Raw genomic sequence first — 27727 nt, forward strand, 5'->3', positions numbered from 1 at the left:
TTCCATCCCAACTAAAACGAGGCACATTATCTTCTTTCTGCAGGCACCTCCTCTTAGGAAAAGACATAGTGCTGGCAACTGGAGGACTGGGTGTCAGAGCCACAAGTGCCTCCACGAGCGCATTTGGACCCAGGTCAATTCTATGCCTTGTTTTGCCATGTTAAATGAAGCCAACTGGACAGATTGCCATGTGAGCCAAGATCCTCCTACGAAGGTACCCTGTGGTTGCCTTTAAGCTACAGCTCTCTGAATCCTTCTATGTTGAAGAGGATTAAGCCTTCGTTTCAGAGTGTAGAATAAAGAAATTTGTAGCAAATATCCGTGGTCGGGAGAAGGAAAAGCAGTGAAACCTCTTTTTAACTCTCTGGAATAAGTGATAGTCCACGCCCTGAAATAAGAAGTCCCTCTTTTTGGGACTTCTCTTTGTGGCTTGACTACTTGAATTCCCATTCCTTCCTTACCCCCTACTCTTTAAGCACTCTGCCAAAGCCCATATGCCTACAGACATACACAACATTGACACCTGGGCTGCTCCTATGGAACACTTGTTCGAGAGCAGAGAAGCAGCTGTGCTCAGTGCTTACAGAGAATTCTGACATCTCATAGCATGGGAAACAGTTCATACTTCAAATGTGTGTGATCCAAGATATGTCTTTGTTTACTGGGAGCCAGCATTAAAAGATCTTAACCCCTGAAGCTACAGAACTACTAAAACCAGCAAATCTTCCTCTAAGAAACACTGAAGCATTAAATACAAAGCTGCATTTATTGAAATGTGTATACTTTTTTGAGTTTTCTCTCAAGCGATTTGAAGGGAGGGACAGAACAGACTAGAGCTCATTCACATGTGGTCTTGAAAGAAAACTTTCCTCTGAATAACTTTGATATAACTGTAAATTCTGGTGTGTGAAATGAGACACCTGAGATGATGGGGTCTGTGTGAACGGTGGGTGTTGTTTGATTTTTGCCTCACTAATGTCATAGAACCATAGAATGGTTTGGATTGGGAGGGACCTCAAACCCCATCCACTTCCAACCCCCTGCCATGAGCAGGGACACCTCCCACTGGATCAGGGGCTCCAAGCCCCATCCAACCTGGCCTGGAACCCCTCCAGGGATGGGGCAGCCACCACTGCTCTGGGCAGCCTGGGCCACGGCCTCCCCACCCTCACAGCAAAACATTTCTTCCTAGGATGTCATCTCAATCTCCCCTCTTTCAGCTTAAAACCATTCCCCTTCATCCTGTCCCTGCCCTCCCTAATCCAGAGCCCCTCCCCAGCTTTCCTGGAGCCCCTTTCAGTACTGCAAGCTGCCCTAAGGTCTCCCCACAGCCTTCTCTTCTCCAGGGTGAACAACCCCAACTCTCTCTCCCTCTCCTCGTACGGGAGGTGCTCCAGTCCCCAGATCATCTCCATGACCTCCTCTGGCCTTCAGGTGGGGTCTCACCAGAGTGGAGCAGAGGGGCAGAATCCCCTCCCTCACCTGCTGGTCCCATTGCTTTGGATGCAGCCCAGGACACAGTTGGCTTCTGGGCTGCACGCACCCATTACCAGTTCACACTGAGCTTCTCATCCCCCAGCACCCCAAGTTGTTCTCCTCAGGGCTGCTCCCAATCCACTTTGCCCAGCCTGTGCTTGTGCTCGGCACTGCCCTGACTTAGATTTGCCGAAGGATAAGATATTCCCACCCTACATTAGTAAATGAGGGCAATGTCTTATTGTAATCGAGAGGAAAGCAAGTATGCTTTATTAGTGCAACACTTGTTTTATTAACTACAACAATTCTCAAAACACTATATGAAAGAGAAACAAAACAAGTTTGAATACCCACAAAAACAGCAATTTTCCTTATTAATCAAAAAAGCCTAGAACAAAGGAAATCTATTTGGAATCAGGATCCAGATATCAAAACTTTCAGCAGAGCACTGCCTGGGCTGGCAGTAATGAAGCTCAGCCACTAGAAATGGGATTTCCCCCCCATTCCTTCCACCCTGTTGTGTTTTAACAGCCAAAATTAATTCTGCTCAGTCGCCCACCACAGTTGTATTGGCTCTGGCGAGTACAATGGGTCACCCAATGTGGCTCTAACTGAAAAATTCAGACAGCATCAGGAACAGCAACATTGAAAAGCTGCTTATTGTGCTAAAATCTGGAATAAACATCATAATTTTAATCCTTCAAGCACGTGCCAGTGAAAGAAAGGGCCATCCCTTTCAGAAACAGATGTAGGCAATGTCCACTTTATACTTTTGTAAAATAAACACTCAGTTCTCTATATGAAGTGACCAACTGGCATTTGCTGTTGTCAATAAAACCTTATTCTATAGAACATAAACAATTTACTTATTTAGGTAAAGAAAAAAAAACACCTTTCTCCATCTGTTCAGTCTTACTGCGTTTTAAGCACTTGAAGCACTGACAATGCCATTTGTGAGGCTCTGCTGACACAGCAACAAAATATCACTAGGCTTGGTACAGAACCACAGACAAGCTTTGCTGAACAGTTAATGGTAAAGGTAAGATAGTTGTCCTGAAGTATAAACATAGCTAGAAAAACATCCACCACCATCCATACAGACTTCCATTCCAATTCCCTCCATTATGATGAAACAAGCTGAATTGTTGCAGACATCTCAAATCCAACACTTTGTGCTTAAAAAGCTTTCCTCTGATAGTTGGTGCAAAGTACGGTGCAAAGATCAAAAAATCAGGAAGTGGTTTAGATTAGAAAAGACCTCAAAAAGCCCATCCAGTTCCAGCTCCGAAACCTCCTACTGGATCAGGGGCTCCAAGCCCCATCCAACCTGGCCTTGAACCCCTCCAGGGATGGGGCAGCCACCACTGCTCTGGGCAACCTGGGCCAGGGCCTCCCCACCCTCACAGCAAAACATTTCTTCCTTAGATCTCATCTCAAGTCTCCCCTTTTTCAGCTTAAAAAAAAATCTAAGTAGTTTTCATGTGAGCTATACTACAGTGGGACTTCCAGGATTTGAGAAAGGCCAATTGGTAGCTTTAGTAGCCAACTACAACACATTTCCCCCCAAAAAAGCACTGCAAAAGAACAGACTAGTGTGTAACTGCCATGCCCATCTCCTTTGGGGTTTTCATTTTCTTTGAAAAAGCTAAGAATCAAATAGTTTTAAGTTTACTTATTTAACCAAAAATTACATTAAAATTCAAATTAACTTTGGTCAAGTGCTGCAGAGATTCATAAAAGGATCAAATACCACTGAAAGCGTGTTGAATTTTCCTTTAAGAAGTCAGGAATGAAGATCAGATTGAATTCACAGAAAGCAGCCAAATAGGGGAGGGGGGGGAACCCCATAAATGTTATCTGAGCCTGCATTCTCCTCTGTTTTCCTCAGTGTTCGTGAGCGTTTTGTATCCCTCTGCAGCAAACAACAGAGGAACAGATGGTATGAGGTCTTAAGTTACTCCTTCCTTGATCATTTAAGCAACATGTATATTCCCATAATATGGCGTTTCATTTTACCCATGACTTCCACTGCATATTTAACCACCATATCACACAGCCCTTGTGCTGTACTAATACAATACAGACAAATTATTTTCCAGTAAATCACTTTGTACGCTGACACCCGATATGAACTAAAATGTATGTGCATTTCTATGGAAGATTCCAGAGAAGGAGGGAAACAACCCCATCAGCTCCAGAATTTTGTACTGTAGCCACACGAGGTCAGACAGGCTATTGTGCTCCAAAAAACGCACTGTTGGGTTCCTGGTGAACTGAAACCCCAGGCATGTAAGACCAATAGAGCCTGAAATGGAGCATCTCCCAAAAATAAAATTCATAATGAGGTCAGTTACATGAGTTTGCTTATTTTTTCGCTCAGAGATTGAGTAGAAGAGTTATCACCACAGAGCATTTATCTGGACATATTTGGAATAAGCCAAGTCACTGCTAACAGTCAATCTAGAGAGTGTTCGGTGCACACTCATTGCCAGCAGATTTAGAACTCAGACTGAGTTCACAGAATCATGGAATCGTTAAGGTTGGAAAAGACCTCTAAGTTCATCCAGTCCAACCCCACCGTGCCCGCTAAACCACGTCCCCAAGTGCCACAGCCACACACTTTTTGAACCCCTCCAGGAATGGAGACTCCACCACTGCCCTGGGCAGCCTCTTTCAGTGCTTCACCACTCCGTCAGTAAAGAAATCTTTCCTAATATCTAATCTAAACCTGCCCTGGCACAACTGGAGGCCATTTCCTCTCATCCTATCACTTGTTACTTCGGGCAGTACTACTTGTTACTTACGATCTGCACAGACAACTGGCTGGCAACTACGACACTTCCTAAGACTTAGAGGTGCTCAGTGACAGTCTGTGTCTGCAACACAGGTGGTCACAGAAGGCACAAGACTTGACCCTCTCCTTGCACCAAATTGAGTCTCTTAAATAAGAATGATCATCTGCAGGGAGAAAGTCAGAAGAATAGCTCAGAAGCTATGCAGCATCTGAGCTAATTCATAATGGACCAAAATCACGACAAGCAAGCTGCTTTGGGTAAACATCACTCCAAAAGGAAGTATGCACTTGACTTCTTTGGAGGACAGCGAGATTTTATTCAGGGATATGGGAAGCTGCTTGTGCTTTGAAGATTAGTCCATTCCAGAACGAGGGACCAATCTAATACATAAAACAGGCTGTTTTCTGGTTTACGCAGAAACTGGACTCAAAGATCTACAAACAGTCTCTGGGAAGAAGAAAAGTATCAAGACAGAGAGTGCACATCTTGCTTCTGATATACCTAAGAGGTGACACCTTCACCAACTGATCAAAGCCTTTTCCTTACTTGCTCTGTGGAAGTGAAATGGAAGCACAGAGGAGCTAAAACTCTTTCTAAATATAAAGAAAAACCATCACACCATATTCAGCAGAGATTTGAAGGTCTCTATCATCTTGTCGTTTTAACCACTGGCCCAGACACCACTGCAGAAGAGGCTCCAGCTGTTCACTGTTTAAGATGCCACAGAGAATATAATTGTTAAACTCCTGGCAGGAAGGCAGATTTCTCATTTCAGAGCAGGCAGAAGGGCAACAGGAAAGCAGTGAGTTGGTTCCTCCATTTCAGAGCTACATAGTAATAGCAGATGAAGGTTGTTTGTGCCTGACTTCTCAACTCCATGAGGAGGAAAAAAAAGAAAAAATATATCAACTCCCTCTTCCACACCAAGTTCAGTTTCAGGCACACTGAAAACACTGGGATACCACCTACATTTCTAACAGGCCAACATCACTTCAGGGAAATAATGTATTTCCAGATGTAACTTCAACTTCCTATGTGCAAACTTAACCAGGGGCAAAACCAATTCTCCAAACATTATTAACCTGGAGAAGTGGGCCTGTGTGAACCTTATGAGGTCCAACAAGGCCAAGTGCAAGGCCCTACACCTGCCTTGGCGCAATCCCTGGTTTCAATACAGCCTTGGGGATGAAGTGATTGAGAGCAGCTCTGCAGAGAAGGACTTGGGGTGCTGGCTGATGTGAAGCTCAACATGAGCCAGCAACATGCACTCACAGCTCAGAAACCAACTGTGTCCTGGGCTGCATCAAAAGCAGCGTGACCAGCAGGGCGAGGGAGGGGATTCTGCACCTCTGTTCCTCTCTTGTGAGACCTTATCTGGAGTATTGTGTCCAGTTCCGGAATCTTGAACATAAGGAGATGGAGCTGTTGGAACGGGTCCAGAGGAGGCTACAAAGATGATCAGAGGGCTGGAGCACCTCCCATGCGAGGACAGGCTGACAGAGTTGTTCATCCTGGAGAGGGGCAGATTTAGTCTAGACATAAGGAAGAATTTCTTCACTATGAGAGTAGTGAGGCACTGGAACAGGCTGCCCAGAGAAGTTGTGGATGCCCCATCCCCAGAGATGTTCAAGGCCATGTTGGATGGAGCCTTGGGCAGCCTGATCCAGTGGGATGTGTCCCTGTCCACGGCAGGGGTGTTGGAATGATGATCTTTAAGGTCCCTTCCAACCCAAACTATTCTATGATTCTAAGGTTTGCACAGCCCCCCTTCTCCAGTCTGTCCAGGTCCCCTTGGATGACATCCTGTCCATCTAGCGTGGCAAGTGCACCACTCAGCTTGGTGTCATCTGCAAACTTGCTGAGGGTGCATTTGATCTCACTGTCAATATCATTGATGAAGATATTAAACAGCACTGGTCCCAGTACAGACCCCTGATGGACACCACTTGTCACGGATCTCCATCTGGACTTTGAGCCATTGATTGCTACTCTCTGATTATGACTGTCCAACCAGTTTCTTATCCACTGAACTCATCAAATCCATATCTCTCCAATTTAGAGAGGATGTTGCAGGGGACCGTGTCAAAGGTTTCATAGAAGTCCAGATAGATCACATCCGTTGGTTTACCCGTGCCCACTGCTGCGGTTACCCCATCATAGAAGGCCACGAAGTTGGTCAGACAGGATTTGCTATGCTGGCTGCCATTAATCACCTCCCCATCCTCCATGTGCTTTAGCATAGCTTTGAGGAGGATCTGTTCCATGACCTTCCCAGGCACAGAGGTGAGGCCGACAGGACGGTAGTTCTCAGGGTCATCTTTTCTACCCTTTTTAAAAATAGGCATAATGTTACATTTCTTCCAGTCACCAGGGACTTCTCCCGACTGCCATGACTTTTCAAATATCGTGGAGAGTGGCTTGGCAACTGCATCTGCCAATTTCCTCAGGACTCTGGGACAATCTCATCATGTCCCATAGACTTATATATGCTCACGTTCCTCAGGTGGTCACGAACCTGAGGCTCCTCTACAATGGGAGGGGGTTTACCCCCCTGGTCACCATCTTGTTGTCCCATAACCACTATTCCCAAACCTCTGCAGTATCTCCAGTGTCTGAGAGCATACAAAAATCCCAATAACTCCAATAACCAACAACTGAGTTGCTATTGCCACCCTTCTTTCAGCACATCATCATCAGTGCCGCTGAGCTGCATTACACCGAACACGGCAGCAGTCAGACCATAAATGTAAGCAGTTAGAATCATACAATACTTAGGGTTAGAAGGGACCTTAAAGATCATCTAGTTCCGATCCCCCTGCCATGAGCAGGGACATCCCGCTGGATCAGGCTGCCCCAGGCCCCATCCAATCTGGCCTCGAACACCTCCAGGGATGGGGCATCCTCAGCTACCCTTTACAACATATTCCAATTATCCACACAGGTCAAACTACATCTTAAGTGCGCACATTTCTAAGGTGACAGCTTGCAACATCAACTCTTTTCCCTGACAGCTGTGGACAAGAGATGACCAAAGGGACCAGAAATATCCTTTACACTGAGTTCTGGTTTTAGTTTAAGTCATTTCTTCTTAATTGCAGCTGGACTCCCCAAATTCAGCACAAAGAATGTAACCAGGATTAGAAGAGCACAAAAGCAACCTTTAGGTAAAGCATACTCAAAAGCAAAATGAGTCTCAGTCGGTTCAAAGGCAGAATCTGAAGCCTGACCCAGCTCTATTTCATTTACTGAATTTGAGAAGCAGTCTATTAATAGTTCACTACTGTATCTCTATCCTGCTCCTCCATGCCAGGGCAACAGCTACACTAACAAACACCACTGAGACAGGCACATGTTTTCATATTGACACTGTAAAGCAGAGCTAAACCAATTGTTTACATTTACAGGATTGTTTACAGGATCTCAAGAATTAAGTTAAAAGAAACAAAATTAAGTCTCAGACTTATTTTAATATGAGCGCACAGCAATGAGATTCAAGCTTTCAGATGCAGTGTCCCTCCTTTTTTCTCCCAAATAGATTTTCTAAATTGTTCCGTTCATTTACACTACAAAGTTTACCCAGCCAATAAATTAACAGTAGAGACCATAATCAGCTACTGTTTCAACAGCAGATGAATCAGAATCATAGAATCATTAAGGTTGAAAAAGACCTTTAAGATCATCCAGTTCAACCGACAGCCAAACCCCACTGTGCCTGCTAAACAATGTCCCAAAGTGCAACAGCCACATGTTTTTTGAACCCCTCCAGGGATGGAGACTCCACCACTGCCCTGGGCAGCCTCTGCCAGGGCTTCACCACTCTGTCAATAAAGAAATGTTTCATAATTTCCAATCTAAGCCTCTCCTGGTGCAACTTGAAGTCACTTCCTCTCATCCCATTCCTTGGTAGATAGAAGAGCCCAGCACCCATCTCACCACAACCTCCTTTCCAGGAGCTGCAGAGAGCCATGAGGTCTCCCCTCAGCCTCCTCTTCTCCAGACTAAACAGCCCCAGGGCCCTCAGCCACTCCCAGAACCCCTGAGCTCCAGACCCTTCCCCAGCCCCGCTCCCCTTCTCCGGACACACTCCAGCTCCTCAATGTCTTTCTTGGAGTGCGGGGCCCAAAACCAAACCCAGGATTCCAGGTGCAGCCTCACCAGCGCTGAGTGCAGGGGGACAATCCCTTCCCTGCTCCTGCTGGCCACATCATGGCTGATCCAAGCCAGGACAATGTTGGCCTTCTTGGCCACTGCTGGCAATCAAACAGAAGTTCACTATTCAGAGCCCAAGTGAGAGCCAGGAGGTACAGTGGGGATTGAGATAGCACCAAGTTTGACTCATAGGCAGTTTCCCTACATGTTCCCAAAGGGAATTTGGATGGAGATTTTGAAAGCATTCATCTATCTAAGAAGATTATTTGGCAGCAGCAGACTGGCAAAAGCCTATATTCCTTATTCATGACCTAACATTTCACTTAGGAGAGCAACACTGAAACACTGCTCTGCTGAAGCCTCACAGCACAGCAATTGTATGCCTCCAATTAAAATTAATTAGAGCTGTTGAAAACCTTAGCATGCAAACCCTTCCAAACTGCAAGGGCACACTAAACCCTCTCCAATACTGCAGTTTCAGGAAGGAATAATAAACTGATTTTGCGGCTACAATTTGACTACATTTTGAGGTCTAAAACTCAGATTGAGTTGGGTTAGGGTTTGGATACTGCCCTAATCCAAGCCATGATTTGGGTTCCGAACCGTAAAGCCATCTTTTCAATGAAATAAAGCCACTGAATAAGAATGGCTCGTCAGGTCTTTGTACCGAAAAAAAACAAAAAAAAGACAGAGACACACAGGCAACAGCACAACTGGGCTGAAAAAAGTGCTGAGCGAGGACAGTGGATTCATGCCTGCATGGAACCTCAGTCCTGCTAGGTTTTATCTCCTAGGCTTTAAAAGTAACAAGCACAAATGCAGCTCCAGTAGAAAGACAAAGTACAATTCATGGCAGTTTTTCTGGAAAAAGATGTGGGATGAGTTGCTTCATGGAAAGGGTTCTGGAACGGCTGCCCAGGGAGGCGGTGGAGTCCCCATCCCTGGAAGGAATTAAAAGATGGCAGACCAGGTGCTCGGAGATGGTTTAGTAGTGGACAGGTATGGTTGGACTTGATCTCAAAGGTCATTTCCAAACAAACCATTCTATGATTCTATGTGATGGAGGAAGTCACTGTCTTTCACAGCATGGGGATGGAGGCTTCCACTCCCTCTCACACTATGTCTACCTGAACTTCTTAGAATCATAAAATGTCCTGAGCTGGAAGAGATCCACGAGAAGTCCAGTTCCTGTCCCTGCACAGGACAACCCCAACATTCACACCACGTAAACCAAAAACTTCTACAATGGCAGAAACTGGGCACAGCTACATAAAAATGTTTAAAATGCCTTGAATAAAGTGATTACCGACACCATCCTCAATGTTTCCCCAATGAAACCGCCCAGCGGAATTAAGAGTCCAAGACAACACAGGGCCATTCACACCTTCTTCCTTCAATGCAAACCCATCCCAAAAGCATGATTTTTAATCCCATGGTGATTACAGACTTTTGTCATCCAGACAAAAGCACTGCCTTTCAGACTTCACAACCCATCTCACATTCCCTGGCCTCTGGCATCGCCTCCAAACCCCAGGACCAGGGCTGGCAGGCAGCAGTGTGTGAGGTGAACCAGCAGCCCTGCATGGCTGCTGTGAATCTGCACCAGTTTCTCCACACAGCTAAATAACACTTTTCTTTTTACAGTTAGAGGCCTAAAATTATGTATTAAATCGAAAGTATCCTGCTAGCATGATCCGAATTAAGCTGAGGCACATATAACGGAAACTAGTGGGAATTAGGGAATGATGATTTCTTCACTTACACTCAGTTCAAGAATTCCTGAACAAGCATCACTAGGAATCAGAAAACCAAGCAAGCTCCATACTGCGGTTTCCCTTCCCAATCTCAGACACACCTGACTCCACACTACAACTCCAGTACACTGTGTTCTCCGATACACCTGGCAGTCTTCCGCAGCTAAAGCCTCCCTGGTACAGAAAGCATGCTGAAAACACCTCTATTCCAATGCCCTCACCAGAGCACAGGGAGAAAATCTGGCACCAAGATGAATTCCTGCTCAGCGCGATGGCTCTGCAGTGACAGAGCTGCGCAGAGCGACAGCTGAGCACCGGCCTCTTCCTACAGACAAGCCACCCAAGTTAGCATTCGAAATTAATTTCAGGCTACTAAGTAAAAGCCTTACACGCTTGGGATTCGGTTTCAAGCCAAAGCCAGACAAAGCCCAGGCCTGCCAGCAAGACTGCTCCCAGCAGCACCTGCCTGGCTCAACTTCTCTCTAAACCCTCCTGGCAATCCCATCGCCTCTCCCCTTCCCTTGGAGCCAGGAACCCCTCCCCGCTGGGGGAAAAAGGGGTCCAGCTCCTCACTCCCAAGCACACCGAGTCCTCGGCTTTGCTGCTGCACCACAGCCTGCTGTGGCTCTGTATTTCACCTTTCTTGGTAATAAAAACCAGGGGAACGTGATTATGAAGACTGAGAGATGCTCCTCATACCTCTTACACAGTGCTGCAGTGAATTATGGTTATATTGTGAAATGGAATCATTAGAGATGTGGCTGTCCACCCATCCCTGCCTATCCCAGGAAGCCAAGAGGAATTTACAGACAGATTGGGCCAAAAATAAACAAACAAACAATCGGGAGCTCAGGATTATTCTATCACAATATTTACATGCTCTTCTCAAACATTCATAAAGCTCAGCCAGCCAGTGGGAGCTTAAGGACCCCAAATTATAACTAAGGCTTAAATTTTCTCCTTAGCATCAGGGTTACAATGTAACTCATACTAAGCAACAGCTCAAGGAAAAACAAAGATCTTAAGTTCTTCTCTTATGTCTCGTTAAAATGGATCAGAAATGAGGTAACAGATATTAAAAGCTCCACGAAGAAAATAAATTAGGCATATGCTACTGCAATTTTTTCACTTGAGAAGGGTAATGGCAATGTCCCAAACCAGCCGAAGACAGTTGCTCAATCTTCACTGGTTTTAGGATGGCCTCACTCTAAAGATCTCTAAAATTTTACTTAATATCTTCCTCTTGGAGGTTACTTGGATAGACAGGTCTTCGACCTACAGGAATCGCAATCTCAAGAGGCCTAGAAAGGGAAAGCACTGGGTACCCAGAGGTTTGCCTCAAGAAGCTGGTGACAGCCACAGCTTCAGAGCAAGGGTTCAGTACACCATGGGGGATGATGTGATTGAGAGCAGCTCTGCAGAGAAGGACCTGGGGGTGCTGGTCGATGAGAAGCTCGACATGAGCCGGCAATGTGCGCTCACTGCCCAGAAGGCCAACTGTGTCCTGGGCTGCATCCAAAGCAGAGTGGCCAGCAGGGCGAGGGAGGGGATTCTGCCCCTCTGCTCCGCTCTGGTGAGACCTTATCTGGAGTATTGTGTGCAGTTCTGGAGTCCTCAATGTAAGAAGGAGATGGAGCTGTTGGAACCAGTCCAGAGAAGGCTGCAAAGATGATCGGAGGGCTGGAGCACCTTCCCTACAAGGACAGGCTGAGAGAGTTGGGGCTGTTCAGCCTGGAGAAGAGAAGGCTCCCAGGAGATTTTATAGCGACCTTCAGTACCTGAAGGGGCTGCAGGAAAGCTGGAGGAGGACTGTTTACAAACACCTGTGGTGATAGGACAAGGGGTAACGGATATAAATTGGAGAGGCACAGATGTAGACTGGACATTAGGAAGAATTTCTCCACCACGAAAGTGGTGAGACACTGGCACAGGTTTTCCAGGGAAGCTGTGGCTGCCCCATCCCTGGAACTGTTCAAGGCCAGGTTGGATGGGCCTTGGGCAGCCTGATCCACTGGGAGGTGTCCCTGCCCATGGCAGGGGGGTTGAAACTGGATGATCTTTAAGGTCCCTTCCAACTCAAACTATTCTATGATTCTATTCTATAAGGGAAGAGCAAGGAAGGAGGCAGACCTTCCACCATAACGCTTTTACACCCGTAGCGAAGGGAAGGCTCTCTCCTTCAAACACCCCCCAAGCTCATTTATGTTCCATGTCTAACCCAACCTCCATCCCCGCTCCCCCCGGCGGTTGCCCCCGTGCCCGGGCCGGGGGAAGGCGAGCAGCTCGGCCCTGCGCAGTTCCCGAGCCGCCCCTTCCCCGCGCCGAGGGGGTTAAGGCGGGGAGGAGTGCACATAGGGTGGTGGGTTCGGAGCCAATGAGGACATTGCGCTATAGTTAGACGCTGGAGACAGAGCCAGGGCCGCTATAAAGGCTGTTGGCAGCGGCGCTCCCCGCGATGACACCGCCGCGTTGCCCTTGGCTCCCGGGCTTACCGAGCGCAAAGAAATAAAGCCCCGCGGGAGGATCATCCCGGCTTACCTGGAGCTCGCACCACGCGACTTCCACCCACGTCTCCGTGTCCAGACCTTTGTAGACCGTTTTGAAGGATCCCCGCCCGAGTTCAATATCAAACTTTAGGAACCTGCCATCCAACGAGGTGGCGACGGCTTTCATGTCCGCCTCCTCCTCGGGCTCCTCTTTCTTAGCCTTGCTCTGGTCCTTGGAGGCATCGGCCGCCTCCCGCCTCTCGCTGTCCCTGCCGGCGTCCCGCGGCTCCTCAGCGGGGCCCGGCGCCGCCCGCAGCCCCCCGGGCTCGGCCCCGAGGCACAGCGGCTCCCCCCGGCCCGCGATCAGCCTCCGCGTCTTGGGCAGCAGGATGATCTTCCTCTGGTGCTCCGCCTCGGGGAGGTCGAAAGCGGGTTCCTCCTGGTCCGAGTCCACCACGCTCCTCCGCAGGAACCGCTGATGGACCATCTTGGGGTCCCTGGAGCCGGGGGCGCGGGGAGGAGCGGCGCCCGGGCTGCCCGGCTCGGCGGCAGCGGCGCCCCCGGCCGCGCTCATGCCGGTGTCCGCGGCCCCGCCGCCTCCTCCTCCTCCTCCTCCCCGCCGAGGTGTCGAGCTGGCATCGCCCCCAGTTTCCATTCGCTCCGAGGTCTCCGCGCCCGGGATCACGGGGAAGTCACCGCTGTCCCCGCTCGCTCCCGCCGCCACCTGCGAGGGGCAAAGGCGGCGCCGGCCCGGGCTCAGCCCCGCCACACCGAGCCGCCCCTCAGGGCCGCGGGGCCGCGCACAAAGGCGCGGGGAGGCCGCGGGGCTCGGCGGCGGTGCGGGGGGCCGCGCTCAGCGCCATGGACGGGCTGCGGCGGCCGAAGGGCGGCTGCGCCGGCCCGGCCGGGACCGGCGACACGAGCAGCCCCCGCACCGCCACCCACCGATCCGGGGGGGGAGCGCCCCGAGGCTCCGCTCCCGGTGGGGGAGGATGAGGATGCGCCCCGAGGCTCCGCTCGATCGGGAGGCGGGGGGGGAGCGCTCCGAGGCTCCGCTCCCGGTGGAGGAGGATGAGGATGCGCCCCGAGGCTCCGCTCCCGGGCGATCGGGGGGGTAGAGCGCCCCGAGGAGCCGCTGGATCAGGAGCAGGGGAGAGCCCCGAGGCTCCGCTCCTGGTGGATGAGGATGCGGATGCGCCCCGAGGCTTCGCTGGACCACGATGCGGACAGCGCTCTGCAGCAGCTCCGCTCCCGATGGAGGAGGATGCCGGGTGCGCCCTGGGGCTCCGCTTCCGATGGATGAGGATACGAGGTGCGCCCCGGGGCTCCGCTCCGCTCCCGATGGATGAGGATGCGGGGTGCGCTCCGCTCCCGGTAGATCAGGATGCGGTTGCGCCCTAGGGCTCCGTAAAGATGGATGAGGATGCGGGATGCGCCCGGAGACTCCGTTCCCGGTGGATGAGGATGCTGGGTGCGTCCTGAGGCTCGGCTCCCGGTAGATGAAGATGCGGGGAGCGCCCCGCGGCTTGTCGCCCCGCTCCGCTCAGCGCTGCGGGTGCGCCCCTGCCCGCGGGCAGCCCTGCGGCAGCCGCCCCCGCCGCGGCCCCATGGGCGATGGCCGCGCCCCCCCGCCGCCGCCGCGGCGCTTTTGTCAATGGGAAGCGCGCGCCGGCGAGCGCCTCATTTAAGGCATCGGCGCTCGGCGGCCGCCAATGAGGCTGCGGAGGGCGGCGCACGTTGCCCCCCCCCCGCCGCCAGAGACAATGGGAGGGTCCGCGCGCCTCGCCCCACGGCGCGGGTGGGGACGATGCAGGGAGGGGGGGGGCTCAAGCGCACGGGGGCGCGCGCTCGGGGGGGGCTGCGGTGCAGGTCCGCGTGGCGGGTCCGCGCGCGCCGGGGAGCCCTGGGGGCCGGGAGTTCGAGTCCCGGCGCTGAGGGCCCGGTGCCCGCTGTGCGCACGGGAGGGGTACGCGGGGAACACCCAGCGTTCCTCCTCTTTTATCAGGAGCCTTCAAAGGCCGAGGCTGAGCACGCAACGCGCAGCACGCCTCAGCACTGCGGGTGTGAGCACCCGGTCTGCACAGAGCCCCGGGGTCTCCTTTGTTAGGGTTTTTTCCTTCATTGGAACGGTTCCTCGTTCATTCCAAGGGTGTCTTGGGGCTTCTGGCGCTGGGCAGAAGGGCACCGGAGTCCAGTTGGGATCCTCAGCACAGGAAGGACGCGGATCATGGAGTTCAAGGAAGTAAGAGCGAGGAGCTGCACCCGGGCCGGGGCGATGCAAAGCCAGGCTGGGCTGAGGAGCGGCTGGGAGCGTCCCTGGGAGTGGGACTTGGGGTGTTGGGGGGGAGAAGCTACACATGAGGTAGCTGAGGGGCATGGTTTAGGGAGTGTTAGGAATGGTTGGACTCGATGACCCAGTGGGTCCCTTCCAAACTAGTGATTCTATGATTCTATGAGTCGGCAATGGGCGCTTCCCGCCCAGAAACCAACCGTGTCCTGGGCTGCATCCAAAGCAGTGGGACCAGCAGGTGAGGGAGGGGATTCTGCCCCTCTGGTCTGGTGAGACCCCACCTGGAGCCCTGTGTTCAGTTCTGGAGTCCTCAGCACAGGAAGGACATGGAGCTGTTGGAGTGAGTCCAGGGGAGGTCACAGAGATGATCCGAGGCCTGGAGCACTTCCCATATGAGGACAGGCTGAGAGAGATAGGGTTGTTCATCCTGGAGAAGAGAAGGCTGCGGGGAGACCTTAGAGCAGCTTCCAGTGCTGAAAGGGGCTCCAGGAAAGGTGGGGAGGGGCTCCTCAGGGAGAGCAGGGACAGGATGCGAGGGAAGGGTGTTCAGCTGAAAGAGAGGAGATTGAAATGAGATCGTAGAGATGTTTTTCAGTGAGGGTGGAGAGGCCCTGGCCCAGGGTGCCCAGAGCAGTGGTGGCTGCCCCATCCCTGGAGGTGTTCAAGGCCAGGTTGGATGGGGCTTGGAGCCCCTGATCCAGTGGGAGGTGTCCCTGCCCATGGCAGGGGCTTGAAACTGGATGGGCTTTGAGGTCCCTTCCACCCCAAACCATTCCATGGTTCTATGAAATGTCAGTCTGAAGGCTGAGCTGTTCTTCCCCTGGTGTGAGTTTGGGGACACAGGACATTCACTTTGCACCCTTCAACAGCTGTGACATTTCTGCTCTGTAAATTCATGGAAGGACTCCGGTCTCCACTACTCTAATGCCTGTTTTCTTAAGGATCAGGCTAAACAAACATACCATATGTTTTAGTAATTAATAGTTAACTGAATTTTTTAAAAAATGAGGTTTGCCAAATAATTATTCCCTGTTATTTCTGAAAGAAAGTCAACCATAATTCATTTTTAGTTAAGGATGATTTAAAAAAAAATTAAAATAAAAAAATGGTCATTTTAAATATAATCTCTGGTGTTTTAATTTTAAAAATCATGGTCAATGGCTAAGAATTTAGCATTAGGGATACATTCGCTCTTGCATTGGTTTGTTCTTCAGAGTGTTCGAATACATGTTAATATATATTAATAGGACAAGAGAAAATGACCTAGTGTTGCACAGGGGAAGGTTTAGATCAGATATTAGAAAGCATTTCTTTACTGACAGAGTGGTGAAGCATTGGAACAGGCTCCTAGTGATGGAATCTCCATCCCTGGAGGGATCCAAACAACGTGTGGCTGTGGCACTCAGGACGTGGCTTCGTAGGCACGGTGGGGTTGGGCTAACAGTTGGACTACATGATCTTAGACATCTTTTCCAACCTTAATTATTCTATGATTCTGTGTTTCTAGGACTTACAAGTGTGGCATAAAACACAGCTTGCATGATGTCCAGAAATACAGAATTACCTGCCTGTGGTTCTGCATGCTGTGTTCTTCTTGCTCCACAGGCAGAGTTTTAATAAACAGAACGCAGTATGAAGTCACCCAGAGAAAAGGTTCAGAGACACCTTCTCCTAGTTATTACATAAACTTGATCTAGAAACCCACAATCAAGAAAAGTACGGGGCAGGGAAAGAGACCTAATTTCCTTATTTGCCTTTCACTGCCAGGTCTTCTTGAAGGAAGGCAAGTATCTGCACATCTCCAGGTAAGGAGAACATCACAAACCAGCCAGGGGACTCCGGACCAGCCCTCATTGCTGGGCGAGGGAAGCACCACGCATCCTCATCACAGCCATCCCATTGTTTGTCGTGCTGCCAAGATGGTGTCCAGTGCTCTTCCCACATCCATTTGGGTACTGAAAAATTAATATAATTTGCATGTTGCAAACTTAATTATGATCCACTATCAAGTGGTCTGAATCTGTTTATATGGATGATTTTTAATAGTACTTAAACAGACGGAAAAAGCTTTTCTCACTCCTGCTGTCTGGCATTTTCCATGCTGCTCTCCATGTGCAGCATCCCCAGGGAACCTCAGAGAGCAGGCTAATGCCGTGTGGCCATGGGCAGCAGCAGGAGGAGCAGCACCCAGGACAGCCTGGGTTCAGCATACAGAATGATGTGTTGGAACATGAGCAGCTCTAGATCTCATGCATGGTCTGATCCTTTGCTCGGCAACCTCACCTAGTGGAAGGTGTTCCTGCCCATGGCAGGTAGGTGGAGCTGGATGATCCTTAAGGTGCCCTCCACCCCAAACCATTCTATGATTCTACGGCACCCAACAATTGGCCTTTTCCAGCAGAATGATGCTCCCTAGCAGGTAGAGAATCGTTCTTCAGCCTTCAGGAGGTGTCTGTCCAGGCCCTCCTGGCTGTCAGTGACCACAATGGACACAGGAGCTGGAGAGACTCAGCGCTTGGTTCTGCCTGAACATCACACAGTCTGCAGCCATGCTTGGCAAGGGGAGCTTGATAGCTACGAAGGGTAGACTTCAATGAAGGCTGAAGGTAAAGACTGCCACACTCTTCATTTGTACCATCCTGGAGATTTCAAGACCAGGTTGGATGAGGCTATGAGAAAACTGATCTGGTTAAAACTGTCCCTGCCTGTGGCGGGGGATGGAGCTGGATGATCATTAGGGTTTCTTCCCAACCAAACCTTTCCATGATTCTATTCTATGATTCTATCCAGCCAAAGACCCCTTGGACAGTGAAGAGAGCCCTACAAGCTAAGTTGCCATCCGGGTTTCCACTACTTGCCTAAATTTATCCAGAACAGAAACACATTACTGTGCCTTCTGCCTTCCTGGTCTCAGCTCTGTATGAGCCAGATGGACACATTGCAGGTTGTAGTACCAAAGGCCATAGAAAACGATAACCAGGTACAGTTTTCCTGATTGTTAGAGCATCAGCTCAGCAAGCTGGAAGAAGATGCACCACTGTGAGCACACTAGTGTGCAGGTGGCGTTTTGAATTACAGCAAATTTTATCAAAAAGGTAGTGAAGGTGCTGCTGCAGATATAGCCTTCGACTTGGAGAACAGTTGTACATATGAAAGCCAAACTGCTCATGTCTGTGGATGAAATTCTTTCTCTGTGGAATCATTGAATCATAGAATGGTTTGGTTGGAAAAGACCTTTGAGATCATCAAGTCCAACCATACCTGTCCACTACTAAACCACATCCCTGAGCACCTTGTCTACCTGGCTTTTAAATCCCTCTAGGGACTGGGACTCAGGGGATGATAGGATGGGTGAGCCACCCACTGCCCTGGAACACAGATGGGTATGAGCAGATTAATACCTTTTTGCCCATGACACTCCTCAACGCTCCACTGCCTGGTGTCAGAAACAGGCACCCACTGACCAACACGCAGCAGGACAGCCTGTCCGAGTCAATAGTGAGTGTTAGTTCCACAACAGAGAAAAATAACCACTTTCTCCTGACGGCAGCCATTATTTTCTTTCCTTATTTGTTAGTTTTGAGTGAGGAAGTTAAGTCCCCTTTGTGTTAATAGCTTGATTTTCAGGTTCTCAGAGACTGAGACATGTTTTATTTGCTTAAAATAAAAGTGTGCAGGGGACTGTAGAAACATTTATAGTAGCCTCCAGTTTCTTATTAACTTGTATTTTATATAATTTATAACTTGATTAAAACAGGTCAGATACTATTGACAGCTACTTTTGGTTGCTCCCAGGATGTGCTCTTACTCCTGCATATGTGCTACTGGCTCTAACGCAGCATTAGAGAATAATTGTGCTTTCTTCAAGGGAAGAAGAAGAATAATTTAAAATGCTGGTTTCACAATATATTCTCAATTAGGTCATCTGTATTCTGTTCTAAGTATGTGTTTATAGATACAACAGTTCGAGTCATCAAGTTAATACAAAACTTACCACAAATGCAGGACCAGAGGACTCATCCTTCCCCTGGACTCAGCGCTGGTGAGGCCCCCACTTCAAATCCTGGGTTCAGTTTTGGGCACCCACTCTGAGAAAGACAATTGAGGGGCTGGAGAACATCCAGAGAAGGGAACGGAGCTGGGGAAGGGTCTGGAGCCAGGGGTTCTGGGAGAGGCTGAGGGCCCTGGGGCTGTGCAGCCTGGAGAAGAGGAGGCTGAAGGGAGACCTCATCGCTCTCTGCAGCTCCCAGAAAGGAGGTTGTGGAGAGGTGGGTGCTGGGCTCTGCTCCCACAGTAACAAAAGATGGGATGAGAAGAAATGGCCTCAAGTTGCACCAGGGGAGGTTTAGATTGGGTATTAGGAAACATTCTTCACTGAAGGGATTCTCAGGCACTGGCAGAGGCTGCTCAGGGAGCTGGTTGAGTCACCATCCTGGAGGGATTGAAAAGATGTGTAGATGAGGTGCTCAAGGGTGTGGTTTTAGTAGTGGAAAGGTATAGTGGACTCGATGATCTCAAAGGTCTTTTCCAACCTAACGATGATTCTATGATTCTATGAAATGCATGAAGAAGACTCTCTGGTATCCAACAACGGATTCTGCGGGTGGGCTCCCTTAGCAGGTACAGCAAGCCAGGCAGCAAGGGGTGCTCAAGGCACACATCACCCATTTTAGAAGGGGATAAACTCCATTTGTCTTTGCCTTCAGTATGACACTGGTACTGTTCTAACAGCATCAACCTAAACTCAAACAATGATCTGTTTTCATTTCCTACAGAGCTTATACAGCCAATCATGATATGCCATAACATTACTTCTCACTTTCCTTAAAATACACAGACTTAAATGTGCTGCAAAGGACTTAATGAGCAGATCTTCATGCTTTATGGTTATTGAGGTGTGTTCCCTGCTCCACTGCCCAAGAAGCAGCTGTGCTCCAGAGAGCTGTGTTCAGGCCTCCCTGAGGGGCAGCAGAATCAAAAATCAGCAAAGTGACAGCACGGTTGTACCTTGCCCAGAGAAGTGGTGGCTGCACCATCCCTGGAGGTGTTCTAGGCTAGATTGGATGGAACTTTGGGCAACTAGATTGAGGGGAAGGTACCGCTGCCAGTGCAGGGGGTGGAAATGGATATGCTTTTAAGGTCCTTTCCAACCCAAACCATTCTGTGACTCTGTGATCTTGCACTTCTGTACAATTCGCCTGAAGCATCATCCTTTGTGCCAATTCATGAAGTGAGGTTTATTTTTCAGACAGAAGGCTATCACCTTTCCCATCCAAATCTGACGACACTAATAGTTGGTTTAGAATTACTGTGTAGTCCAAAGTTTGTATTTAATTATTCATCTACCTTTATTTGCCAGGAAATTATGCTTTGAGCCTGCAATGAACTGAAACGATATACCCAATAATTTTCCCGTGTCTCTGTGGGCCACAAGGATTGCCAGAGTTCAAAGACCACACTGGTGTTTTTTAAAACCTCTCTCCCTCTTCTTGTGCCATTGGCTGTGATGATCCCTGCAGAACCTTTATAATGAAAATAAAATGGATAGATAGAGAAAGTTAGCACAAAATAGACCAAATCAGTGAGTGAAATGTGCACTTCACACATTTCAGAACTTTTAAGAACTTTTCAGAATGTTAGTGTTTATGTTAAGCAAGTGAATAGCCTTTACCTTTTTTTAGCATGATGCTGTATTTTATCAAAGAGCCCGTCTTACACCCTGTGCTGCAAAAGCAGTAGATTTAAGACACAATGACAATGCCGTTACTCCTTTTAACATAAAAGATGGGTGTAAATTCTTCTAAGTTTAATAGGAACATCAGCTGATCTCATCTCTACGCAGTGCTGCCTGCTACGCAGTGCTCTACTGCTGTGCTTAGCTCTTTGATCCTGTTTTTTTTTATAAACTGAAGAAGTGATGAGAGCATATAACCTTAGCACAAAAACCTCCCTTCGTGCAGGGACCGTTCAAGTGACCCGGTTCATTTTACGAGCAAAAGTAAGAGCCAGCAGTTTGAAATGTGGAATGCAGCCATTCATCTGGCTGGTTCCAGTGACTCTGAACACACTGTGACTGTGATCAGCAGTCAGAAATACAACTACTATGGCATAAACTTTAACTAAAAATAACATACACAAAGGTAAACTGCATAAGTAATATAGAGACTGTCCCACATGGGTGAAAACAAACCACCTGGAGAATTATTCCCTAATATCCAATCTAAGCCTCCTCTGGCACAACTTGAGGCCATTTCCTCTCATCCCACCCCTTGTTACTTGGGAGAAGAGCCCAGCACCCACCTCACCGCAATCTCCGTTCCGGGAGCTGCAGAGACTGATGAGGTCTCCCCTCAGCCTCCTCTTCTCCAGGCTGCACAGCCCCAGGGCCCTCAGCCTCTCCCAGAACCCCTGGGCTCCAGACCCTTCCCCAGCTCCGTTCCTTTCTCTGGATGTGCTGCATTGTCCTGGGCAGAATGACCCTCACTGCTTTTTTTCTTGTAATAAGTGCAGACACTGAACATTAGTCCCTGGTACACGGGTGTTACAGAGTTACAGCCAGCTCTGGATTGCTTTCAGAGCTCCTAACAGAAGTTTGATCTTGCCCTCATCCCTCATGAAATGCCACACCAGAAGAACAATGATACACTACAAGCATTTGATCCATATGTACACTACAGTGTTATGTCAAGAATTTCCTTATCATCTGCCAGTCCAACACAACAATAAAGAACACCACAGCAAAGAGAAGCTGCAGTTACTGCTTCCAGTTGCTAAGAGGAAGCAGAAAAAACATGGAAGATCCTAAGCTGTCTACACAGGAAGACATAAGATCACAGATTTCAGAACCGAGGCTTTGATTCTTTTCCCCCTCTCTGCTCGTAACAGTAAGGAGACTGTATATGAAAACTTTATTTGTCACAACTCGGCTTAGACCTTGGGCATGCTGCCTTAAGAAGGGTTTAGGGAGAATCATGAAATCATGGAATGGTTTAACTCAAAAGAGACCTCAAAGCCCATCCAGTTCCACCCCGTGCCATGGGCAGGGACACCTCCCACTGGATCAGGGGCTCCAAGCCCCATCCAACCCGGCCTTGAACCCCTCCAGGGATGGGGCAGCCACCACTGCTCTGGGCAACCTGGGCCAGGGCCTCTCCACCCTCATACCAAAACATTAATCCCCAAGATCTCATCTCAATCTCCCCTCTTCCAGCTGAAAACTGTTCCCGCTCATCCTGTCCCTGCTCTCCCTGATCCAGAGCCCCTCCCCAGCTTTCCTGGAGCCCCTTTCAGTACTGGAAGCTGCTCTAAGGTCAGGCATTTCGCTATTGACTGTTGATTTTCTCATTGCTTACCTGCTCGTTGTGGAAAAGCAGGCATTCAAACAATGGTGAGGTCTTTCACCCTGATACATTTACACATTCCATAATTTCTGCAGGGGAAGATAGAATTTAAAATTTAAAACGTGATTTTAAATCTGCAAAAATTAAATATGACATAATTCTCCCTGTGTCTCATCACATCTATCGTAAACATCAAGATCCTAAGCCCATATTTTAATATTTTCTTTAAAAAACAAACCACACTAAATGTTTTCTTGCTTTCAAGAACAGAAGGGATGAATACAAAATTCATTAGCAGCCAGGAATCAGCATCTTATTCATTACAACTTACAGTGTGTTTGATTTTCTTCCTTAGCAGGGGTTTGGGCCTTTTTCAAGAGATGCTGAAAACTGATTGTGTAACCAAACAGTAGGTTCGCAAAACGAGGTATGTGATAGCCAAAATCACTAAGCTCCACCAAGTGGCATAAGAGAGGTGTTACCATAACAATGTCGTTGTGACTGTGAATGGCAGAGAAATTGGTCATGGCAAAGGACGAGCCCGAAACAAACTAGCTACACATGTGGTTTTCACAGAGCAAACGTATGTAATGCTGTCTTATGCTGTTGCGTGAGATTATGTCTTCACACATTATCCTGTAGCTCCTTTGAAAGGGATGATTGAAAGGGTTGTGACTGGTCACTGAGTCTTGAGAAAAATCTTTTGATGTATGGGTGTAGAGAGACAGGTCCGTGACAAACATTCTTCTTCTTCCCAGGATCTGCCTCCATCTGGACCACTGCACTCTCCAAACCAGGCCATTTGCCTGTCACGAGTCGGGCTTTCTAAACACTGAGAGAAAGGACAGGGCAAAGCATGGGAAGGGAAAGGTGGGTCTGGGGAATTGTTTACTGTGTAGCGTGTCCAGAGAAGGACAACTAGGCTGATGAAGGGGCTGGAGCACAGGGTTCGTGAGGAACGGCTGAGGGACCTGGAGCTGTTCGGTGTGGAGAAAAGGGGGCTGTGGAAAGACCTTATTACTCTCTACAACTACAGGAAAGGAGGTTGTAGCAAGGTGAGTGTTGGTCTCTTCTTCCAAGCGACAAATGATAGGACAAGAGGGAATGGCCTCAAGCTGTGCCAGGGGAGGTTTAGAATGGATAATCGGAAAAATATCTTCATTGAAAGGGTTCTTAGGCACTGAAACAGCTGCTCAGGTAGGTGGTGGAGCCACCATCCCTGGAGGGATTTAAAAGACAGATAGACAAGGTGCTCAGGGGTGGTTTACTAGTGGACAGGTACGGTTAAACTCAATGATCTGAAAGGTCTTTTCCAAACGAATGATTCTATGATTGAAAGGGAAAAAACTCCCACCTCTGAGTATTTCTTGGAGGAATCAGGCCCAGGTGCCTGGATTGTCAAGTGCACACAGGTGCCTGTCTCCCTGGCAACCTGAAAAAAACACTAGAAAGAAAAGTAGCATGTACTGATCCTCCACTGAGACCAGGGGATGCCAGCAGGAAGAGGTGTACGGGGACTGATGGGGGAAATTACACAGCCTGGTTTCACTCACATCCAGATGCAGCAACTGGAGGGTGGACGTCTGGAGCTTAAGATGGAAGTCCAGGTTTCACTGGCTTCCACGGCTCCCAGGAACACTTGAGGACGTGGGGCATTATGAACTGTACAATGTTCAAAGGCCAAATAATCCAGATCCCAAAGGGAAAGTAGCTTGTTCTAAGCACTCTAAGCACTTGTGTGGCCTCAGAGCAACAGGAGCATGGTGGGATTTGGAACAGCTCCTTGCCAAGCCAGCAAGGCTGGCAAGTTTTCCAGTTTATATGGGAATAAACTTCAGAAAATTTGCTCTTTGTTTTGGTTTAATCCCATCTGATAGCTATGAGAAGCTTCTAGCTACAAGGTTAAGGCAGGAGGCAGACTGCTAGCAAACACTCTGCAGCATACACAAGTAATATGTGAGCTCTTTTAGAATCTCTTTTTTACTTATTTACTGTGAAAACACACCATTGAAGTGAAAACGGTGTTCTGCAAGAGCAGCTGAGATGGAACGCTGTCAGTGTTTTTGTAATGCAGTCTTTGCTTTAACAGATCCCTCATCAGAAGGCCTGGAGGCTGAGCAATAGGTGCTTTAAAGAACATCACTCTCCATTTACTCAGTTATGTCTTGCAGTGAGAAATTGATCTGTAGTGTCACCCAATGCCTCTCAATTTCCCCATTTCAATGGAAGAACTGCAGCAGCCCACGCCATCCAGTGAAGGTTCCCAATGTTAACTGTGCCAGCCTCGTTTTCTCTGCTCGATGCTACAGAGAATACAAAGTGTGAAGTTCATCACTTGGCACATGGACCCCTCCTCTTGAGGCTGAACAGGCTTTGGAGTTGCCTTAGGACAGGTAGGAAACCTTCTCGTTTGTCTCCCAAGGTGGTTCCAGTTTTATAGGAGCCATAAAATAGATGAATATACTCTGCACATTAACCTACTTTCATTAGCGACGACTGCATCATCCTCATCCGTGCACTGTAGTGTCTCATTGCGGAGGAGTCAAAGTTGCCTAGAAAAATTCAAGCACACAGACTGTAAGAAGAAACACGAACCCACCCCTGCTGAATTCATGACCCTCCATGGGAAAGGGGATTTCTTTCATCAGCTGATAAAGAGACAAGTTCTTTTTTTTCGAGTAGGACAAACGTGAAGCACAAATATCTTTAAAGAATGGGTCATAGAATCATGGAATGATTTGAGTTAGAAGGGACCTCAAAGCCCGCCCAGTTCCAACCCCTGCCATGGGCAGAGACACCTCCCGCTGGATCAGGGGCTCCAAGCCCCATCCAACCTGGCCTGGAACCCCTCCAGGGATGGGGCAGCCACCACTGCTCTGGGCAACCTGGGCCAGGGCCTCCCCACCCTCACAGCAAAATGTTTCTCCCAAAGATCTCATCTCAATCTCCCCTCTTTCAGCTCAAAACCATTCCCCTCATCCTGTCCCTGCACTCCCTGATGCAGAGCCCCTCCCCGGCTTTCCTGGAGCACCTTTCAGTACTGGAAGGTCCTCGTGGTGCATTGGAGCTAGTGGAGGGAAGAATGGCCGTGCATTTCCCTTCAACCCCTGAAATGAGCCCACAGCCCTCACAATTTGGGAGCCAGTTGCTCTCTGAACATAAATTCTTGATGCTGAATGTTACCAGTCCAGCAACATTCTCACAAGAGACAGATTTGGACTTGGCAAGGAGCAGGCATAACTAGGATTCCTCTGCTGAATGTCAGGGGTGTCTCTCCCTCTCCCTTTCTCTCCCGGGGGACTGGGCTGCAAGAGGACCCTTGGCAACTCTGTATTTTTCTTGATTCTGTTCATTCTGAGATAAAAGGGATATTTTTGGTTCTCACTATGGGAGGAAAACGTTCAGATAACTTCTACAAAGATAATTGCAGTACACGCCACGAGAACTTAAGCCATATGTTTTCATTCAGCTTATGGAGCACACTTCTCACACTGTCCTGTCTCCTTATCAGCTTCTACATCTTCTGGACTTTATTTATAGACTTCTGCCTTTCCTCCTGCAGTAGCTTTGCTCCTAACCAGGTTTCTGCACTGCTATCTTTCACTTATCGGTCCTATGTTTCACCATGTCATCACTCTTCTCTTTCCAACTATCTTCAAAGAAACCCCCCAAGTGACTGCAATGAAAAGCGTTTATTTTTGCCTTGAAACTGGGGCCTTGTCAGAGAGGTATGGAGGCAAAACATTTCACCTGGGGTCCTGTGCCCTGTCAGGGCTCCACCATGGTGTGCAGTTAAGGGGTCTTAATGAGCTATTGTTGTTTGGAATACTATGAGATGTGGTGTTCAATAACTTGGGTAAAGCAAATCTGAAAGACACTTTCTAAATGAAAAATCTCAGCAAAAAGGCACTTTAAGCTTGGTGCGAATTTTAAGCCATAAAATCATAGAATGATTAAATTATTTTGGTTGGAAGGGACGTCAAAGCCCATCCAGTTCCAACCCCCTGCCATGGGCAGGGACACCTCCCACTGGATCAGGGGCTCCAAGCCCCATCCAACCTGGCCTTGAACCCCTCCAGGGATGGGGCAGCCACCACTGCTCTGGGCAACCTGGGCCAGGGCCTCCCCACCCTCACAACAGAATATTCCTCCCCAAGATCTCTCTCAATCTCCACTCTTTCAGCTCAAAACCGTTCCACTCATCCCATCCCTGCCCTCCCTGATCCAGAGGCCCTCCCCAGCTTTCCTGGAGCCCCTTTTAGTACTTGAAGCTGCTCTAAGGTCTCCCTGGAGCCTTCTCTTCTCCAGGCTGAACGACCCCAACTCTCTCAGCCTGTCCTCGGATGGGAGGTGCTCCAGCTCTCAGATCATCTTTGTGGCCTCCCCTGGACTTGCTCCAACAGCTCCATGTCCTTCCTGTGCTGAGGACTCCAGAACTCCTGGACACAGGGCTCCAGGTGGGGTCTCTACTAGAGCGGAGCAGAGGGGCAGAATCCCCTCCCTGGTCCTGTTGTTCCCACTGCTTTGGATGTAGCCTAGCACAGGATTGGCTTTCTGGGCTGCAAGCACCTGTTGCCTGCTCTTGTTGAGCTTCTCATCTACCAGCATCTCCAAGTCCTTCTCTTCAGGGGTGCTCCCAATCGATTCTCTGCCCAACCTGGATTTATGCTTGATTTTTCAGGAAGAAGAATTTCCAGAAAGCCAAGAGATATGGCAGAAATGGTTGGGAGGATCTATTGCCAACTGTGTCCATGAACTCCAGACAAATGCAAAAATACCGGTGAAGAACAGTGTCTGCAAGTAGTTTATGCTTCTTATTTGTGAGATGAAGATTGTAAGAAATGGCTATCAAATATACGTGGGTGAGATACTGGATTTGTCACGGCTGTTTCACTAGTTATGCCTCACCATGACCATGGGTTTGAAACAACCTTGGTTCTGTCTGACTTTCAGCAGTCCAAAGATTTGGGACACCTTGAATCATGTTGTTCACAGAATCCCACAGATGGACAAGTTCTTTCTTTTTCTAAAATAAAACCCTGCCATTTTCATTTGAGTCTCAAGTGCTTTGCTATTAAGATGACAGGAATCTTATCTGGACTCCATTTCCACATGCAATTTTCACCCAGCAAGCCCCCTCCAGGCTTTAGATTAGATCAGACGACAATGCAATTAGAAATACAGAAGGAGATAAAGCATGCCATTCTAGATTACAGGTTTCCTTCTTGTGGCACTACTTTCCCTACTCTTTATGTATGGTATTACAAAGTCATAGAATCATGGAATAGTTTGGGTTGGAAGGGACCATAAAGATCTTCCAGTTCCACCCCTGCCATGGGCAGGGACACCTCCCACTGGATCAGGGGCTCCAAGCCCCATCCAGCCTGGCCTTGAACCCCTCCAGGGATGGGGCAGCCACCACTTCTCTGGGCAACTG

General features: G+C 48.8%; 1 protein-coding gene and 1 long non-coding RNA gene across 2 annotated transcripts in view; one reads left to right on the forward strand and one right to left on the reverse strand.

Annotated features, from left to right (window-relative positions):
* WNK2 (WNK lysine deficient protein kinase 2) overlaps positions 1-13506 on the reverse strand; it is a 136052-nt gene extending 122546 nt beyond the window's left edge. Inside the window, 1 exon segment of the mRNA XM_054076422.1 lies at positions 12713-13506. Coding sequence (XP_053932397.1) covers positions 12713-13315 — 603 coding nt within the window. The 5' untranslated portion in view covers positions 13316-13506.
* A 918-nt stretch (positions 13507-14424) lies between these two features.
* Positions 14425-27322, forward strand: LOC128853246 (uncharacterized). Its single transcript, XR_008451629.1, has 4 exons — positions 14425-14902; positions 16718-16902; positions 23049-24683; positions 26972-27322. It is a non-coding gene; the product is annotated as an uncharacterized LOC128853246 (long non-coding RNA).
* The last annotated feature ends 405 nt before the right edge of the window (positions 27323-27727 follow it).

This window comes from Cuculus canorus, chromosome 11, assembly GCF_017976375.1.
Source record: "Cuculus canorus isolate bCucCan1 chromosome 11, bCucCan1.pri, whole genome shotgun sequence".
NCBI lineage: Eukaryota > Metazoa > Chordata > Aves > Cuculiformes > Cuculidae > Cuculus > Cuculus canorus.